The sequence below is a fragment of the Haliotis cracherodii genome, unplaced genomic scaffold (genome assembly GCF_022045235.1).
Source record: "Haliotis cracherodii isolate W230 unplaced genomic scaffold, xgHalCrac1.p SCAF_14, whole genome shotgun sequence".
NCBI classification, from domain to species: Eukaryota; Metazoa; Mollusca; class Gastropoda; order Lepetellida; family Haliotidae; genus Haliotis; species Haliotis cracherodii.
In genome coordinates this window covers 16,510,060-16,530,404 of record NW_027266269.1, presented here as the reverse complement: position 1 = coordinate 16,530,404, position 20,345 = coordinate 16,510,060, and the positions used below count along the sequence as shown (strand labels likewise).

At 41.0% G+C, this 20,345-nt stretch overlaps 1 protein-coding gene and 1 pseudogene across 1 annotated transcript in view; one reads left to right on the top strand and one right to left on the bottom strand.

Moving 5' to 3' along the window:
- LOC139461029 (uncharacterized) overlaps nucleotides 1-20,345 on the top strand; it is a 42,173-nt gene that overhangs the window by 964 nt on the left and 20,864 nt on the right. The window contains exon 2 of the mRNA XM_071242518.1: nucleotides 14,077-15,194. Coding sequence (XP_071098619.1) covers nucleotides 14,124-15,194 — 1,071 coding nt within the window. The 5' untranslated portion in view covers nucleotides 14,077-14,123. The remainder of the gene's footprint in view (nucleotides 1-14,076; nucleotides 15,195-20,345) is intronic.
- LOC139460588 (uncharacterized) lies at nucleotides 525-1,222 on the bottom strand (annotated as a pseudogene).

Genomic DNA, 20,345 nt, shown 5'->3' with positions numbered 1-20,345 from the left:
GAATGTCAGACGGGTGAGCACGATGACAAGAGCAAGATGATAATCCTATGCCTTGAACAGTTGCAGTTATGCATATCAGCATCAGAAGTACCATGAAGCCTGATGCAAGGTGTAGTTCATTTTAGATACAATTCACTGAGGCAGTTGCAGCAGGAAAGGCTGCTTCTTAATTTTCCTAATATCCAGTATTCGAAACCTAGGCCAAATTATGTCTATTGTTTCGTGGGTGCATTGCTATTGTGGAATGACCACCAGTCTGCATGTACCGCTCACTACTGATTATCCAACAAGTATACTTGCTGATCAGAGGAGGTCCATACTGAAGATTTATTAACTTGTCCCTTTTCTGGTAGAGTTGTTCAGGTTGTTTATTGACTTGTCCCTCAGTTGAGGTTTTACCAACAGATTTATTAACCTGGCCCATGGCGCAAACCAGGCGTGGGGTAGCGGATTAGTTCTTTAAAAATTTTCAACACACGTTTCAACATTTATTCTGAGATGCCATAAACCATGCCATTTACAGTTCAGCTGGAGTTGAATGTGAGACAAATGTTCCGCGAAGCGTCATTTTTGGTTTTCTCTCGCAAGTCGATATCAGAGACAATTTCACTGAAAACGGCTGGTGGCGGTGCTGCACATGACGGAATAGCAGTAGCAGTAGCGACTGATCATGACGGCGGCGCAGTAGCATCATCTGAAGATGGTCTCGTGGCAGTAACAGACTTTTTCTGCTTTCCCCCACCATAGATGATGTCCGACACCAGCAGTTTCTGATCTTCAGATGTCCGTTTATAAGTGCGCACAGATTCGCTTCGATGGCCTGAAACATATACGCTATCAGTTGTACCTTTCAAATGATAACACTACTCCAAAATAGTTGCCCACAAATAATTTATTTGTTATCTTTGCCACCAATTTGGAAGTAAAAATATTTTTAAAACTTCTATCCATAAAATGTTGCTTTACCTGTCTGCTCGCAAATAAGTTGCCCATCAACGTTGGCTCTGTATAGTCTGGTGGCAGATGTTGCCCTGAGAGAGTGATTTGTTCGCTTTCCCTCGATTCCTGCATTCCGACACAGTTGCTTGATTATGCCTTGAAGTGTGTTGTGTCCTGTTGGGAAATTGCTGAACCATCTGCCTGCCTTGGGTTTCGCTAATGGTGAGTAGTAGAAAGCGTCCATTTTCTGAGCATGGGTTAGAAAGATGTCCTCTTCACTCATCGTGTTCACGGTAAAAGTGTGTTGTTACTGTGGGAATGCGCATGTTTAAAAAGAAGCTGGTCACGTGACATGACAATTGTAAAACCTCTCCCAAGTACCAGCAATCTGCACCTGCAGTGCGTGATAATCGGCACATGCATGATCTGATCAACTTTCTATAACTTACGTCAGTACAGCGAATCAAAATGTAGTTCTCATACACTCGAATTTTTCAGGACAATATAAAGCAAATTTTGGCATTTTATTTTCCCCACGGTTTCTAAGCTAGATAAAACACTCCTCCTCAGTTATGCTTGAGGATGCAAAACACACGGCGATCAGGGATCGGAAATGTAAGACCTCGGGGCTTCGCCCTTGGTCTTACATTTCCTCTCCCCTGTCGCCTCGGGTTTTACATCCCCAAGCATAACCTCGGAGTCATGCTTTATCCTATACTTAAGCATCATGTATAGAGTTTTTTATACGAGCATGCGTGTCATACTGGTTTTATGAAATGAGTGTCAGAATCCTTGTATTTCCAAAGCAAGAGCAAGGGTAATACAATACATGAATTCTTACATGTGTGTGACATGTGAGTGTAATAATTTCTTAATTACCCATTCTTCTTTCTCCTATGGAGCTCCCCTTACACTGATCAGCACAGCTGTCCTAGAAAACCACAATTTTAATTGTTGAATGACGTCAACAATCTTCATCTATGTTGTCGTGTCTAGTGTGATATCATTCCGTCCTTACATCACCATGTGTTTTCGAATGATGTCTTCAATGCTGTCCGTATGACAGAAACATTGCACTGCTGCGTGAGTAGTGATTTTTCCTCTGGTGAACACTTTTTATGAACTAAGTTATTTCTATAACCCTGAGGGTAATAAATTGATGAATGAATTCACGTTTCCAAATTTGTCAGCTCGGAAGTATCCAGGAAGTTGGGAAGAAAACTTGGCTCCTAAACATCTTCGGAAGATGGGCATCTTTGTTGAGCATTTCAACATGTAGCTTCTTCTTCTCTATGGGTAAAGACTCATAATTATATACATAATTATCATTTCTCGGCAAAAAGTTGAGCTTTCTGATTGTCCAGTCAATGTCTTGTTGAAAGTGAGCTGGTGAACCTGTATGCCAGTGTATGGACATGACAATGTCATGTGCTTACATTTGACCCTGTTCCCACATTGAGTTACCATACAGCGTCAGCATGTAGATCCTAATGTCTTGCACAAACATATTTGACCAATGCCCAGGGTGTATGAAATTCTACAAGCTGAAAGCTTGTGAACATGTAACTCCCTATAAATGCTTCATTTCGGTTTCAACAAACTGACCCTTAATGATATGATGGCTACCATATTGAAGGATTTGCATTCTTCCTTCACAAGCTATCATATTAGAACTAGATGTTTTACTCCAATATGTTTCCTCAGATCTGAGAACCTGAGTGTAAAAGTAGGGTCTATGCGTCCTCAAGGGTTTTTGCTTCATTTTTCACCTTATTTATAAATTTCAGTTGATACAAATGAAGATCCACAAAGAACATTAATACCCTTTTGGTGGTATTCCCTTCCAGATGAAGATTCCACTGAGTACTGAGAAACGACAGGACGTATGAAATATCCACCATTTTATTGTGGTGCTATACAATCTACTTTCGGCAGTTTTCAGTTTACTTTCCGTTTTTGAGATACAGAAAGCAGATTTGAATGTGACTTCCCAGGGCAAGCGACTTAACATCTTTCCGAGGCAAGTGAGTTAACTGACTACAAAAGTCCAGTTTCCACCCTTGCCGAAATAGGCTGGTATTATGGAGTTACCTTTTGGCTGGACTAACGAGTCTGTACATAGTCCAATCAAAATTGCGCTTCGAAATCAAAATCTGGTTCGTAAACTGTCATGCAGATTTCGGTCGATTGCAGGATTTGCAAAGCATGTGCATCGCTAACTCGTCGTCAACAGATATTTTCTAAATCTTTTCATGTGTTTAATCAAGGTGCTCACATGATTTGATGCACTTCGCGATGTAGGAATCGTTTTATCACAATATATAGATCTTGATTATCGATCAGTTTGTCTGGACTGGGCGGACCTGTTTTGTTTGAACCAAATGCAAGTGATACGAGAGGTGGAACTGGAAACTGAACTGTTACCTGAAAGTCTAATTTCAACAGTTGCTGAACTAGGCTGGAATGCATAGTCTAATCGAAATTGCGCAATGTAATCAATAGGTGCCAAGTCCCATTTCACCTCGCCCACCGTCAAACTGCTTGAAGACACCTCTGCCAGGTTTTTGTCGTGCCACGTTCAGGTGTAAGACCAAGTTTTATCCCCCGTCATAAAGTGGGGAAGGAGATATGGGAATGGAGTCCCTCCACATCTCAATAAAAAAGAAATGTTCTCAAAAACTATGTCAGTTAGAGAAGTGAAAGATGCACACTGATCTTAGTGGTCACTATCTCAAATGAGTTTGACAATTGGACGTCTTAAATTAATTTTTTTAAGAGTTATGTCCCTTGCTCAATGCTTTTAATAATGAAAGTTTGCATGCATATCGAAGTGAAAGCTTTTCAATACTGATTTTGAAAATAGGTGATTATTTTCACCCCCCCTGCATATATTGCAGGGTCATACAGTTGTCGCCTCGTCTGTCCCTCCGTCTGTCTGCCCGCCCATCGCTCATAATCAATTCATTTCCGGATACTGTTCAATATCTTTCAACAAAACTTGGCGGATTTATGATAAAGGTTCTGGAGTAAAACCTTTTGCTATTTGTGGATTTTTTTCATTTCTATTTTGCTTGATTTTCCATGGAAACAATTTGGACTTGTCTCAAAAGGGTGTGGTGGATTTTGTTTCCAGAGCACAACCTTTTTAACGGTGAAAACTTTTCATCCAAACATGGTAAATATGTTAACCATGGACTGAATATTTAGGAACTTTTTCACAGTTTGTTTTTCACTGTTTCCATGACAACAAGTTAGACTTGGCTGAAATGGAGTTAGGTGTTGTTTCTGGAGCAGAACTAAACGACTTTTCAACATTTTTCATCTAAACTATGTACATGTATTAATCAAGGGCTTAAGTGGTGCCTTTTGCTATTTAGGAATTTTAATGAAATTAATTTTTCCGTTTCCATGGCAACAAGTTTGACTCTATAGTGGTGTGTTTGTTCGGACCATTACTCTAGAAATAATAAGTATTCTTTCATAACACTTTGCGCACACAAAGACCAGGTTATCAAATGATCTGAAGTGGTCCCTGTTGGTATTTACAGATTTTTGGCTCTTTTATTCAGTCAGATGAATCTTTCTTTCAAATTTGTTGGGGCTCTGATGACTCTTCTATGGCTAACATAACTTCCATATTATTCACTACTATATGAGCAAACAAAATGCTTATGTGCCCCATGGTGAGACATTGTGATAACTCTGTAGTCTTGTTGATGATTAGATCATTCCACCTGATTCATATTTGAAATGAATCGGCATCATTTTGCTGTTTTTCAATGTTATGTTCAGAAAAAACTTGATCACAAAATCAAACACAAGCTCTTACTTCATAACTTTATTTCTCAAAACATTGGATGCACTCTTTCTGCCTTCTTGGTAGTATGCAGTGAAAAACAATTCCCAGGAAACAGGAAACAATCTCAGGGTTTTGGTTAATCCATTTTTAGCTCACCTGACAAATTTTCTCCTTAGAAACCACTGAACAAATAAAGCAGAAACTTCACATGTCCACCAATAATGGCACCCATATTGTTCAAGAGGTTCAAATCTGATTTGCAATATGTCCGCCCCAATGATCATATTGAATTTCGTATATGTGTAGTTAGTGGTGGGGCTCAACACAAATGATCTGTGTTTCACGATATTTCAGTTTTTAGGTCACCTGGTCCAAAGGACCAGGGTGAGCTTATGGTATACCATGTTGTCTGTTGTCCGTCCATCGTCCGTACGTCAACAATTTCTTCAAACAACTTCTTTTGAACCACTTATTTGAAATTAATAAAATTTGACTGGAAGCATCCCTAGGTGGTGGGGATTCAAAAATGTACAAATGGTGGGGCTGAACCCCCAAGGGGCTGAGGGGCAAGGCCAAATAGGCTATATTGGCTATATTGCTTGAAACAACTTCTTCTCTGGAACTAAGAGACAGATATCAACCATATTTGGTTGGAAATAATCTCAGGTGATGGGAACTCAGGGGCAGAGGGGCGGGGCCAAAAAGCGTTTTAACTTGGACACAGTGAAGATCCACACGGTATAACCATATATACAATGCTGAGTATAATGAGAGCAATGCACATATATGCTCCCAGGAGTGTCTCTTCTGTTCATCTGTCCGGCACTCCCAGAGGAGTTAGAACCTTGACCATAACATGCAAACCGATATTATCCCCACCCTATAATAAACAGATACATAGTATACATTTGTTTGTTTTTAAGCGAATTATACCAGGGTTCAGCCTTGCCTCTGGAAACTTCGATCCTGGATCATAACATGGAAACAGTTAAGATCTTTATGCTACATTTGTATCTATAGAAGTGAACGTGCCATCCACCCATTTTAAATGCTGTCAGAGTCCAAATTACGAAATATTTGCAGTATTATATACATGTACAAAGCAAATGTATATTTTGTCATTATTGGTGAGCGATACAGGCCCTATGGGCCTCTTTTTTTAACTTGATTTGACCTTTACACTTTGATTATGCTTGAATCCAATTTTCTGTATGGTCGCTTGACAAATCATATTGAAAAAGCTACTTACTTTTCCATTACTTAGTCATTTTTATTCACGATGGAATGAAATTTGGTACATGTGTACTTGGAAGTTTGTAGTGGGGCTCAATGTACATGTCACTTTCTTTGTTATATTTTGAATTTTTTTATTGTTTTCTCTCAAAGGCATTTTTTAAAACTTCCTCTCTTCTGAAATTGACAGACCAAGGTAGTTGAACTTTGGCATGTTTGTCTTATGATGATGTCATATTTAGTTCAAGTCATTAGATTTTAGTGTTAATCCTTTAGTAATTATGCAGAACATTTTTGAATATCGATCCTGACAGACAGCGATTTATTATAAGTGCCTCTCTTTGTTGACTACATATTCAGGTCAGCTGCAGTGCCTGTGTCACTATGCTTTTTTTCGACTTTGAAAGAGCGATCAAAACCATTATGTATTGTAACATAAATGTAGGTATGTTCTCTGATCTGATTGGTTAAAAAGTGTTGTCGAATGAGCATAACATCGCTGAATTTTTGGGGTCTCATCACCGTGTATGTATACATTAATTAATGGAACTATTTTTGAAATCATCAACATGGAGGAACAGATGGAAATTTACCCTGACTTCCACATCGGAGATTTCGATGAAATATTGAGAAATATTGAAATATACAAGAATTTGAAGGTAAATGAAATTTACCTTTTTCCATTAATTACAAAATCATAATCATAAATAATGTAATTTTCTTGGGTTTGGCCAAAGTAAAAAACAAAACAAAATCAATTTTTAACAGAGTAAAAAACATTTATTGCAACTCTATAATGACTTTCATACACCCACCTAATTTTGTTCTTATTATAACCCACAAAAAGCTGTTGAAGCTGAAAACCGTTCTGAGATGGCCCCTGAACTAGGAAATACAGCCAGCGTTTCCGTAGAGCCCAAAGTTCAAGCGTCCAGTCACCGCTTCGCGTCCCTTGATTTTAAAGCAGTACAGGACATCGTGGATGGGAACCTCTCCAAATCTACTGGGAGTTAAAATATTTCGATGTAAGCCATTGAAACATAAAAGAATACATAAACACATACCAAAATTTCCTACGCAGATTCGATCAACATCAGCGAGAGTTACCTCCCTTACACCATTGCCATAATAGCAATGTAAAGCGTGACCAATGTGTCATCGCAAAAATTGGCAATAATATAACGAGATTGACCAAAATCTTAACATAAATTAAATATTTCGTTTTGTAAGATTTGAGATATGTTATACTAAATGGATATATGGAAATTTCATTTAAACACGACACCGTGATAATAACGAATTACTCCCACTTACCGTCACATTTGTACCCTGAACAAGGCAATCTTTTCACTTCCAGAATGGCTTGGTTTCCGAGGTTTTGAACCCACGTTCGAGGAGCTTCCTGCTTTTCAACTGAATGAGAGACTGGGGTTCTTTTATGCCGAAGTCAGAAATGCTGAGGGAGACCTTTACTCAAAATCGAGTTTTGTTGGGTTGCGTGCTGCCATACACAGGCACATCAGGGGGCCGCCATTTGAGCGCAGCATAAACATTATCCAAGACCGGGAATTTCACACTGCAAACTGCCGCCACTTTGCTGTCAAACGCAGGTATTGAAAATCGCGAGATTTGCAGAATTACCGGCCACAAAACCGATGAATCGTTGAAGTCGTATTCCATTGACTCGAGCTCGTCTCAAAAACGACATTATTCGAACATTTTTCAGGGACAGCAGCAGCTCGCTAACGAACGTAATTTGGTACCTGTCAAAGATACAAATATCCTACCACTGTCCACTGCTCCCGTGAATAATTTCCAGGTTAATTCTTCTGCTAATTTCCACGGCCTCTCTCACATATGTTATTCCACTGTAACAGTAAACAACTTTTTCAATCCCAGCTAAGCTCCATATCTGAAATTTCGCACATGTTTCACGTCTCTTGTCACCACCTCAGTTTCAGGCGAGTTGACACTATCTTGTACAGTATGTACGTCTTTTATAATTTTGATTATTTGTATTTCATAGATACGCATAACTACAAATTACAAGTAAGATGCGGAACTGTGATAAAGAATTGAATTTGTGATATTTCCTGTTGTTTGTTTATTTTCTGAGAAATGAGCTTGAACATGTGACCACCCCTTTCGTAAAATGGACCCTCATTATTGGAGTACCTCGAAACCATTGATCGGTTTCGCGGCACCCCATATCATGCATCTTTTCGAAGGTGAGCACGAGGAGACGTATTGCTAACGACAGTTTTGTTGTGTCATGCGCTCAGTAAATTAGTTCCTCCTAAATATCGATTTAATTAACGTTCATGTTACAATGTCGATAAATATTTCGTTTTGTAAGATTTGCGTGATGTTATGCTGAATGGATGTACGGAAATTTTTGATTTGAACACTCCGCCTTACGGCGTCGTGTTCAAATGAAATTTCCGTACATCCATTCAGCATAACATCACGCAAATCTTACAAAACGAAATATTTATCTCCTAATTTCATTACTGAAAATTACATTTGATTGCTTGGTCGTTCACATCGATCATTGAAGATTACCCCAATCATCGGAACACGTCCCGTTAATTGCAGGGATTCCTCCTCATGGGACTTGTTTTGTGAACACTTCATGGAAGAGTCCTTTAATGTGTATCTACACAAGTCGGGAGTTTGACCGGCGCTCTCAGTCTTGAGACTCGGACATGCCTACACCGTCGTCTGCCAAGAAGCATAAGAAATCAACCAGGCTTCATCGGTCGCTCATGTGGATCGCCTCTCTCCGAGTCCCTCCCTATAGTCATCTCCACTTTCGGTTCATGTGCCTCCTACCTGTCCTGTTCTGACCTCTTTGGTGATGCTCCCTCCATCCACATATCCTCTCCCTACCTCCCTGGACCATTGAGACCAAGCTCATGATCCAGCGCCGAACTTGGAATCACTTCTGTGCCTTGTGGCCTCTTCCCACCAGACTCTTTCTGGACTATTGATAGTACATCCCCTGCATTCTTCCACTTCTCCACAGGAGGACCTTGTTTTATGGTTCATGTTCCTCCAGTGGTTGATCCTGCGCCAGCTGGTTGCTATGTGAACCATCAACCATCTCCTGCCTGTTTTTGGGCAGTTATGAGAACAGATATCCTGCTGTTTTTCTTCATTGGATTGCGGATAAGTTACAGCTCAAACACTCATGTGACTTATTAGGCCATTCCCTCCCTCAAATATCATGCTTCCTCCTAAGCCCATCTTGACGGATATTGCCACCCACCTCGAGCAGGCTTTTGAGTCCTTTCAGACACTTATGTGATTGCTTTCAGACCTCTCGTGTTCTAGTGGAAGAGCCCGGCACCCATGGACTGTCCAAACTTGATGGCAATTTGTTGACCCTTGGTTCCAAGCGAGCGGTGACTAACTACACAGTTTAGGACCGCGAACTGGGATTGTTAGAGGGATGTTTCACTTAATATCAGCTATGCTCTCGGCATCTGAGGGCATTACCGTGTCAATGTCCCCATGCATCTTCTAATGAGGAGTCTTTCGTTCATGCATCGGTTGTGCTTATTCAAGTAAAAGTTCTTCTCTCCCACCACACAGGATTAATCACAGTTCTAAGGTGATGGGGAGTCCTTTAACATTTCCAATGGGATGATGCCTTCACGGCTCAGTCTCTTTGCGAACTGCATCCAAGGATATCCAGGATGTTCTACGTGATACCCGTCCTCAGGTGTTGGTCGATCTTCTTCAGCTGTGTAGAGAACAAGGATGTCCACTGTTTGTGCCTGTCAAATGTGACCTTCGTGAAGTTGTCATTGGGCCACAGGTGAGGCCGTCCGGGAAATAGCGGATCCAACTCCTCTTCTGGATGTTTCGTCTTAAAAGAAGTCCACCAACGACATTCATACTGCCTGGCCGTGTGGTTCTCGAGGAGTCGGAAGGTATGTTGCATGCAAAACATGATGTAGAGTATCTAGGTCCAGTCCTTGTTGATATTTTTCTGGTCCTGGAGAATGACAGGCTGTAGCTGCGCCTCATTTCCTTAAGACATCTATCGTGCTTCTCCGTATGTTCATTCGTCCCAGCGATTTCATGGTCATCCACGACTTCCGGGACATGTACTTGCACGTGCCCATCCATCGGGACTGCCACTATTTCCTTCGTTTGTTTTCCAAGGCCGCCACTTCCTATGGAGGGTGCTCCCATTTGGAATATTTACAGCTTTTTACCTGTATTACCTATCCTACTATGAAGTTCCTGCACATCTGAGGGACTGTGTTCGAGGTTTATATAGATGCTTGCATTCGGGCCAACTCGGACCCAGATGTCCTCATGCACCTTCTCCAATTTACGCAAGATGTTCATTCCTCTGGACCGGTTTGTTGAAGATGTAGCGCCTCGTGCCGTTGTCAGTCAGCTGCTCCTTCTACGTCAATGGCAGCAGCTCCTCGGCCTTCTGATACGGCGCAAGCCCTCATTATGAGGGGTCAGTGTTTCCTCACACTCTACATCCACAACAACGAATGCCAGGTCCCCATCTCCTTGCTGATCCATCTGCACTACATCTTCAGTGGTGGTTCGCAACATTGAGTGTTTGTGCCGGGGTCTCTTTGCGGCTGTTTGTTCTGACCCTACATCTCTTCATTGACTCATCAACCGTTGGTTTGACGGCGATCTACAAATTGGTCCAACTCTCAGAAGGAAGACCCTCTACAACTAAAAGTGGAATGCGTTGGAAGCCTTCTGTGATGCTCTTGACCACCTCTTTTCCGCAACAGATCACTGCTGATTACCTCCATCATTTACGATCAACTTTGAAGCTAAAAGGATCTACTCTGGCTAAATACCTTGCTGTGTGTCGTTGTCAAGTACAACTGGATCACAGATATCTACAGTTGCTGTGCTTCAGTCCCTATTCAGTCCTACACTTGGTCCTGGAACAGCAGCTGACAATTGTACAACTGAGCAGATAGTAGGTGCATGTACACGCTCCGGTTTCCGTACTACGTATTGTTTATATACTGAATAAATCCTGGAACTTTAGATACTGTGTTTATTATAATTAATTTATCTTGTCCATTCTTGACTACCCAATTGGAGGTGGCTTAGCTTGTCTGTAAAGACTTCGGTCTTCAGCAGTAAAAAGCCGCAATGCACATCCGTTTTGGAGATGTCCCAAATCCTTAACCCGTTCACCTATGCTTATGCATGTGTAGCCTGCTACTGACTTGAAGATCCCCTTGTGGATACAGGTTTGTGCCACATGAGCTTTCTCCCAGTTCCTTTCCACATTCCTCAGTGGTTCGTAAGCATCAACATGATATATCTCCTGTCCATCTCTTGGCTTTGGCATGTCAAGTGCTGTACGTCTTTCCTGGGTCTGATCATAATATGTTCACAAGATGATTGGAAATTTTCTTCATGGCCTCATGTTTTCAAGTTTATGGATAATTTTTGTTAAGTATGGGGCATGAATTTCACACTGTGTTCAACAATAATTGCAACGGGCCATATATTCAACATATCTTAAAAATATAAATCTTGATCTTACTTCAAACAATATCATATTATTTCATCAACAAATCTCGCTGTGCCAACTTACAAACAAAACTAGACTCATCCCTCGCGACACAGTGGATACGCTTCCTGCAACAGATCAGATTACTGCTATTGATGCTTTGGAATGAACCTCTCACATGGCAAGAAGAGACATGGTGACATCATGGTGACGTCACACTCACATGGGGGGAACACAAGACATGGTGACGTCACACTCCAGGGTTCGAAATTATTAGTGCCATCGTGTCAAGGGCACACTTGAAACTGTAATGGCATGGTGAACTGTTGTTATGTCTATTGATAGTCTTGAACATTCTAAACCCAACACTTGTCCATGGTTACAAATTGCTAAATGAAATCAGCTGAGTCTGCTTCGAAACAACATAAATTTTCATGAGAGATCATGAACCTTGAGCATTTCTGATCATGAGTCTGACATCTTTCAACTTTCTCATGAGAGATTCCTTCTGTAGTTGCTATGTGGTAAGTTGTTGATCATCCATGATCATATCATTTTTATGTCATATGAACATTTGGTATTTGAAGGTCTTCCTGATCTTGGATCATCTTCAAGGCTCTATCTTCTCCTCTTGAACTCCTCTGCCTATCTCTTAACAGTAGCAAAAGAAAGAGTATCATCCCAAAAGCGAATAGCTGTTGGAGTTAGCCTTTTCAGTTGGAAATACTTGATGACTGCATGGTAGACATTTTAGTTCTTTTTCTACCAACAGAAAATACCTAGTCACTGTAGAAATGTGGGGCCTGGTTGACTACTTGGTTCCAGTGTGGCCTGAAAGCATGGACAGTTGCATGAAAGCATGAAAACTGCTGAGGATGTACCACCCACCCACCATTGTTTGACTCAGAATGTTTTGGCCACACCACGGAGGTGCGATCGCAAGTTGTTTGTAGCTGTCCAGGTCCAGACACAGGGAGGCAGTGGCAAATTAAAATGTCATATATCCTGAATGCAACAATGTGTTTATGAAAAAAGCCCCAAAAGAACATTTGCAGCAGTGAATTCCGTGTCATTATCAGTTTATATATGGCACTGTGACAGACATGAAACTTAATCTTTGCAAGTGTCTAATCGAGTCCTACCATATCACCCATGGTATTCTGATACTTTCTGAATATTATTTTACCATTATGAGTTTTATGAAAGCAATCAAAATATATTTATACATTTCCAAGAAATTGGAAACAAAGTGTGTTTTTCAACAAAGTTAGGAAATTGCACCTGTAACATTGACCCTGTTGACCATACTATCAGTGAAGAAGTATTTCAATTTTTATGGCTATCAGCATGTCCGTCTGTCCATCCGCCTGTACTCTGTCCATTTTTCCGTTTTGGGAGTAGAACTTGAAAACAATTAAATATATGTCTTGTTGAAACTTGCAGATCAGTCTAGTAGTAAACTGGTGCCGTTGATGATTTTGGATGTTGAGAAATGCTGAATGTCATTATAGTTTCTGGAGCACAATTTGTTAACTGTTCAATATTTTTCAATACAACTTTACAGATATATCACACAGAAATCTGAAGTGGTGCCTTTTGCTATTTGTGGACTTTTTATTTTTCTCAATTTTCATGGAAACAATTTGGACTTTGTCTCAAAAAGGGCTGGTGGATTTGGTTTCTGGAGCACAACCCCAAAAACATTCCATATCTTTCAATATAACATGGCAGACATATTAAATTTTATTCGATTTCCATGACTACAAAAGGGTATAGGGGGATGGGGTGGAGATAGTTGTTGTTTCCAAAGCACAACTTGAAAACTATGAAAGACTTGAATGGTGCGTTTTGCTGTTTAGGAATATGTCAAAATTTGATTTTGTCCCTGTTACCACTTACCTGAAATCGAGGTAGGTGTCGTTTCACCAGGTGGGAGTAGTAGTTGTTTCCGGAGCAGAACTAAAAAACTAGTCAACATTTTTCATCCAAACTTGGTGCATGGATAAATCAAGGGCTGAAGGCCTTTTGCTGTTTAAGAATTTATAAAAAAAGAATTCTTTTCCTGTTTCCATGGCAACAGTTTTGACTTTGACTCTTTGTGGTGTGTTTTTCCAGACCACATCTCTAAAACTAACAGGTATTCTTTCATGACTCTTTGTACACACCAAGACCAGGTTGTCCACAGGTGCCTTTTGCTACTTTGGGGTGTTTAGTATTTATATTTTTTGTTTGTTTCCATGGTAACAAGTTTGACTTTTACTCTGTTCATAGTGGTGTGTACGTGACATAGAAGTTCCAAATCCCAATTCCATGGTATAGTTCTGATTGCTCACCAACTACTCTAGTATACGGATAGACAGATTAGATAAGATTTCTCTGATCAAGTTGGACTTAAACTAAAGTGACAGTTAGATAATTTGTTCTTTCAAAATTGTGCAGGTTGGGGGGGATTTGTCATCTTCTGATAACTCTTGTTGTTTTCTTCTCTTAATTGAAGATATCCAATGGCAATGAACCAAAGCGGGGTATAAGTAGCCAAACTCCGCTACAGAGCTGTGGCCCTGTGTTATGAACTGTCTGCCTTCTGTTGTAGGTGTGGCGTGACCTGACGGAGTGGATGTGGCTCCCACACAGCACACCATGTCCGATGCTGACATCATGGCTGAGGCGTATGCTACCGACGGAAGCAGAACCCCAACACAGCCAGCTGTGGAAGAAAATGGGGAGGGTGGAGCATCAGAGAAAGAACAACAGTCAGATGCCTTGGATATGTCTCACACACCTGTCTCCCGCTTTGGCCGGAAGTTCTCCAGTCCAAACCTTGTATCAAGTGCCATGATGAACAGCCTCCGCTATGGCCATAGTAACAAGCTGGCATGTAGGTACTGTGGAAAGACTTTCTCACAGGCAGGCTACATAAAGGCACACGAACGCTTACACACTGGAGAAAAACCTTTTGCGTGTTCGGTGTGCGGGAAGCGATTTAGTGACCCAAGCAATTGGAAGAAACATGAACGAGTCCACTCTAACCATAGCAACAACAATGTAGGAGGGGGTGGGGGCAGCAATTCTTCCAGTCCAAAGACCCCACCAGTTCCACAGCCACAGTCATTTGTCAAGTCTGAGAGTGAAAGGAGCCTTGTAATTCGGGCTGCCAGCTCAATGATCACCTCATCTTTGCAGCAAAGGATGCGCAATGGGACCGAGATGAATTCTCCTATTGTCTGCAAGCTATGTGGGAAGGTATTTTCTAGTCAAAGCAGCCTGAGCACTCACAAAAGAATCCATACGGGAGAGAGACCCTACACCTGCATATCCTGTGGCAAGAGCTTCACACAGATTGGCACGCTACGGACTCATGAAAGGATTCACACAGGGGAAAAGCCCTATGTCTGCAAGGTCTGTGGGAGGACATTTGCTCAGAGTGGAAGCTACAGGATGCATGAGCGGAGGCACATGACGGACACAATCCAGAGATGCCACATCTGCTACGCTACATTCACAAAGTGGCAGGACTTGCAGCAGCACATGACAACCCACCCTCAGATGTCGGAAGCCATGATGGACTACTCTCCACCTGGTCTTGTGAGTCCAGGGCACCAGCCCACTGACCAGAAAGAAGATCTGAGGGGTCCTAGTCTTCCTGTGTCACATGCAGACACCATCCTGCTGGAGGGGGAGGGGCATTTCCAGGCACAGTCAGTGTTTCAGGTAGGCTGTCACTTACACCCATGTTCAGATGGTTCCACTTGCGTCACATGTAGTGCTTATTTCATTGGGAATGACCTAAACGGAGACACTGATTTACTACTGTTACACGGTGTGACATTTCTCCTTATTGTTAAAATACACACTTACTACAAAGTATGGAAAACCAAGTATGGAAGATAACACTTACTTGCAGTAGGGAAAATAACACTAAGGCTAAAACAAAAGTATTCTTCGTTTTCAGGCACCGCTGCATCATCATAAAGTACGCCACACGTTTTGTTTTTATTTCCATTTTCAAAAATAAAAATCCTTAAATAAAAATCCACTTCTCGAACACACGACCTCAAATGTGAAATGCTACAAAACTTAAAAGCAATGCGATCCAATATAACGTGCAGTTACTTCCCTTTTCATGCGCACTGCTTTACTGTGCATCGCATGTGTTATGGTCATGGTGGCAAATTAGGTCAATGAAAACATTAAATTTGCGATACAACATCACTAGACATGATAATGGTATTCAAATACAAATTCAATGGTATTTGTGTACTGTATGAGGGACAATGTTTCATACGCAGAGGTTATTTGTCTCGTAAAATAAGCAGGAAATCGATGCTAATTTATGTACCCCAAGTATGGAAAATAAGATAACCCACCAAGTATGGAAAATAACACAAGCTACCAAGTATAGAAAATACACTAACAAGTATTGAAAAAAACACTAGATTACAAGTATTGAAAATAACACAAGCTACCAAGTATGGAAAAAAACTCATGAGATACATTTTGATATTAATAGACTCATCGTATAAACATCTTCTATTGAGAAGTTGTTCAGTAATATCAGTGTATCACAATAAGGATGGATGGGACTTTGTTATATAGGGGCATGGCTATCTTTGTATCACTGTAGTGATGGATTGGACTTTGTTATATCTGGGCATGGCAGTCTATGTATCACTGTAGTGATGGATGGGACTTTATTATATAGGGGCATAGCAGTCTATGCATCACTATAGGGATGGATGGGACTTTGTTATATAGGGGCATGGCTATCTATGTATCACTGTAGTCATGGATGGGACTTTGTTATATAGGGGCATGGCAGTCTATGTATCACTATAGGGATGGATGGGACTTTGTTATATCTGGGCATGGCTATCTATGTATCATTGTAGTGATGGATGGGACTTTGTTATATCTGGGCATGGCGATCTATGTATCACTATAAGGATAGATGGGACTTTGTTATATAGGGGCATGGAAGTCTATGGATCACTATAGGGATGGATGGGACTTTGTTATATAGGGGCATGACAGTCTATGTATCACTGTAGTGATCGATGGGACTTTGTTATATAGGGGCATGGCTATCTATGTATCACTGTAGTGATCGATGGGACTTTGTTATATAGGGGCATGGCAATCTATGTATCACTATAAAGATAGATGGGACTTTGTTATATAGGGGCATGGCAGTCTATGTATCACTGTAGTGATGGATGGGACTTTGTTATATAGGGGCATGGCAGTCTATGTATCACTATAGGGATGGATGGGACTTTGTTTTATAGGGGCATAGCAGTCTATATATCACTGTAGTGATGGATCGGACTTTGTTATATAGGGGCATGGCAATCTATGTATCACTGTAGTGATGGATGGGACTTTGTTATATAGGGGCATGGCTGTCTATGTATCACTGTAGTGATGGATGGTTTTGTTATATAGGGGCATGGCAATCTATGTATCACTATAAAGATAGATGGGACTTTGTTATATAGGGGCATGGCAGTCTATGTATCACTGTAGTGATGGATGGGACTTTGTTATATAGGGGCATAGCAGTCTATGTATCACTGTAGTGATGGATGGGACTTTGTTATATAGGGGCATAGCAGTCTATGTATCAATGTAGTGATGGATGGGACTTTGTTATATAGGGGCATAGCAGTCTATGTATCACTGTAGTGATGGATGGGACTTTGTTATATAGGGGCATAGCAGTCTATGTATCACTGTAGTGATGGATGGGACTTTGTTATATAGGGGCATAGCAGTCTATGTATCACTGTAGTGATGGATGGGACTTTGTTATATAGGGGCATAGCAGTCTATGTTTCACTATAGGAATGGATGGGACTTTGTTATATAGGGGCATGGCTGTCTATGTATCACTGTAGTGATGGATGGTTTTGTTATATAGGGGCATGGCTATCTATGTATCACTGTAGGGATGGATCGGACTTTGTTATATAGGGGCATGGCAGTCTGTATCACTGTAGTGATGGATGGGACTTTGTTATATAGGGGCATGGCTATTTATGTATCACTATAGGGATGGATGGGACTTTGTTATATAGGGGCATGGCAGTCTATGTATCACTATAGGGATGGATGGGACTTTGTTATATAGGGGCATGGCAATCTATGTATCACTGTAGTGATGGATGGGACTTTGTTATATAGGGGCATGGCTATCTATGTATCATTGTAGTGATGGATGGGACTTTGTTATATCTGGGCATGGCGATCTATGTATCACTATAAGGATAGATGGGACTTTGTTATATAGGGGCATGGAAGTCTATGCATCACTATAGGGATGGATGGGACTTTGTTATATAGGGGCATGACAGTCTATGTATCACTGTAGTGATCGATGGGACTTTGTTATATAGGGGCATGGCTATCTATGTATCACTGTAGTGATCGATGGGACTTTGTTATATAGGGGCATGGCAATCTATGTATCACTATAAAGATAGATGGGACTTTGTTATATAGGGGCATGGCAGTCTATGTATCACTGTAGTGATGGATGGGACTTTGTTATATAGGGGCATAGCAGTCTATGTATCACTGTAGTGATGGATGGGACTTTGTTATATCTGGGCATGGCTATCTATGTATCACTGTAGGGATGGATAGGACTTTGTTATATCTGGGCATGGCAGTCTATGTATCACTATAGGGATGGATGGGACTTTGTTTTATAGGGGCATAGCAGTCTATATATCACTGTAGTGATGGATCGGACTTTGTTATATAGGGGCATGGCAATCTATGTATCACTGTAGTGATGGATGGGACTTTGTTATATAGGGGCATAGCAGTCTATGTATCACTGTAGTGATGGATGGGACTTTGTTATATAGGGGCATAGCAGTCTATGTATCAATGTAGTGATGGATGGGACTTTGTTATATAGGGGCATAGCAGTCTATGTATCACTGTATTGATGGATGGGACTTTGTTATATAGGGGCATAGCAGTCTATGTATCACTGTAGTGATGGATGGGACTTTGTTATATAGGGGCATAGCAGTCTATGTATCAATGTAGTGATGGATGGGACTTTGTTATATAGGGGCATAGCAGTCTATGTATCACTGTATTGATGGATGGGACTTTGTTATATAGGGGCATAGCAGTCTATGTATCACTGTAGTGATGGATGGGACTTTGTTATATAGGGGCATAGCATTCTATGTATCACTGTAGTGATGGATGGGACTTTGTTATATAGGGGCATAGCAGTCTATGTTTCACTATAGGAATGGATGGGACTTTGTTATATAGGGGCATGGCTGTCTATGTATCACTGTAGTGATGGATGGTTTTGTTATATAGGGGCATGGCTATCTATGTATCACTGTAGGGATGGATCGGACTTTGTTATATAGGGGCATGGCAGTCTATGTATCACTGTAGTGATGGATGGGACTTTGTTATATAGGGGCATGGCTATTTATGTATCACTATAGGGATGGATGGGACTTTGTTATATAGGGGCATGGCAGTCTATGTATCACTATAGGGATGGATGGGACTTTGTTATATAGGGGCATGGCAATCTATGTATCACTGTAGTGATGGATGGGACTTTGTTATATAGGGGCATGGCAATCTATTTATCACTATAAGGATAGATGGGACTTTGTTATATAGGGGCATGGCTATCTATGTATCACTGTAGTGGTGGATGGGACTTTGTTATATAGGGGCATGGCAATCTATGTATCACTGTAGTGATGGATGGGACTTTGTTATATAGGGGCATGGCTGTCTATGTATCACTGTAGTGATGGATGGTTTTGTTATATAGGGGCATGGCAATCTATGTATCACTATAAAGATAGATGGGACTTTGTTATATAGGGGCATGGCAGTCTATGTATCACTGTAGTGATGGATGGGACTTTGTTATATAGGGGCATAGCAGTCTATGTATCACTGTAGGGATGGATGGGACTTTGTTATATCTGGGCATGGCAGTCTATGTATCACTACAAGGATGGATGGGACTTTGTTATATAGGGGCATGGCAGTCTATGTTTCACTATAGGAATGGATGGGACTTTGTTATATAGGGGCATGGCAGTCTATGTATCACTACAAGGATGGATGGGACTTTGTTATATAGGGGCATAGCAGTCTATGTATCACTGTAGTGATGGATGGGACTTTGTTATGTAGGGGCATAGCAGTCTATGTATCACTGTAGTGATGGATGGGACTTTGTTATATAGGGGCATGGCTATCTATGTATCACTGTAGTGATGGATGGGACTTTGTTATATAGGGGCATGGCAATCTATTTTTCACTATAAGGATAGATGGGACTTTGTTATATAGGGGCATGGCTATCTATGTATCACTGTAGTGGTGGATGGGACTTTGTTATATAGGGGCATGGCAATCTATGTATCACTGTAGTGATGGATGGGACTTTGTTATATAGGGGCATGGCTGTCTATGTATCACTGTAGTGAAGGATGGTTTTGTTATATAGGGGCATGGCAATCTATGTATCACTATAAAGATAGATGGGACTTTGTTATATAGGGGCATGGCTGTCTATGTATCACTGTAGTGAAGGATGGTTTTGTTATATAGGGGCATGGCAGTCTATGTATCACTGTAGGGATGGATGGGACTTTGTTATATCTGGGCATGGCAGTCTATGTATCACTACAAGGATGGATGGGACTTTGTTATATAGGGGCATGGCAGTCTATGTTTCACTATAGGAATGGATGGGACTTTGTTATATAGGGGCATGGCTGTCTATGTATCACTGTAGTGATGGATGGTTTTGTTATATAGGGGCATTGCAATCTATGTATCACTATAAAGATAGATGGGACT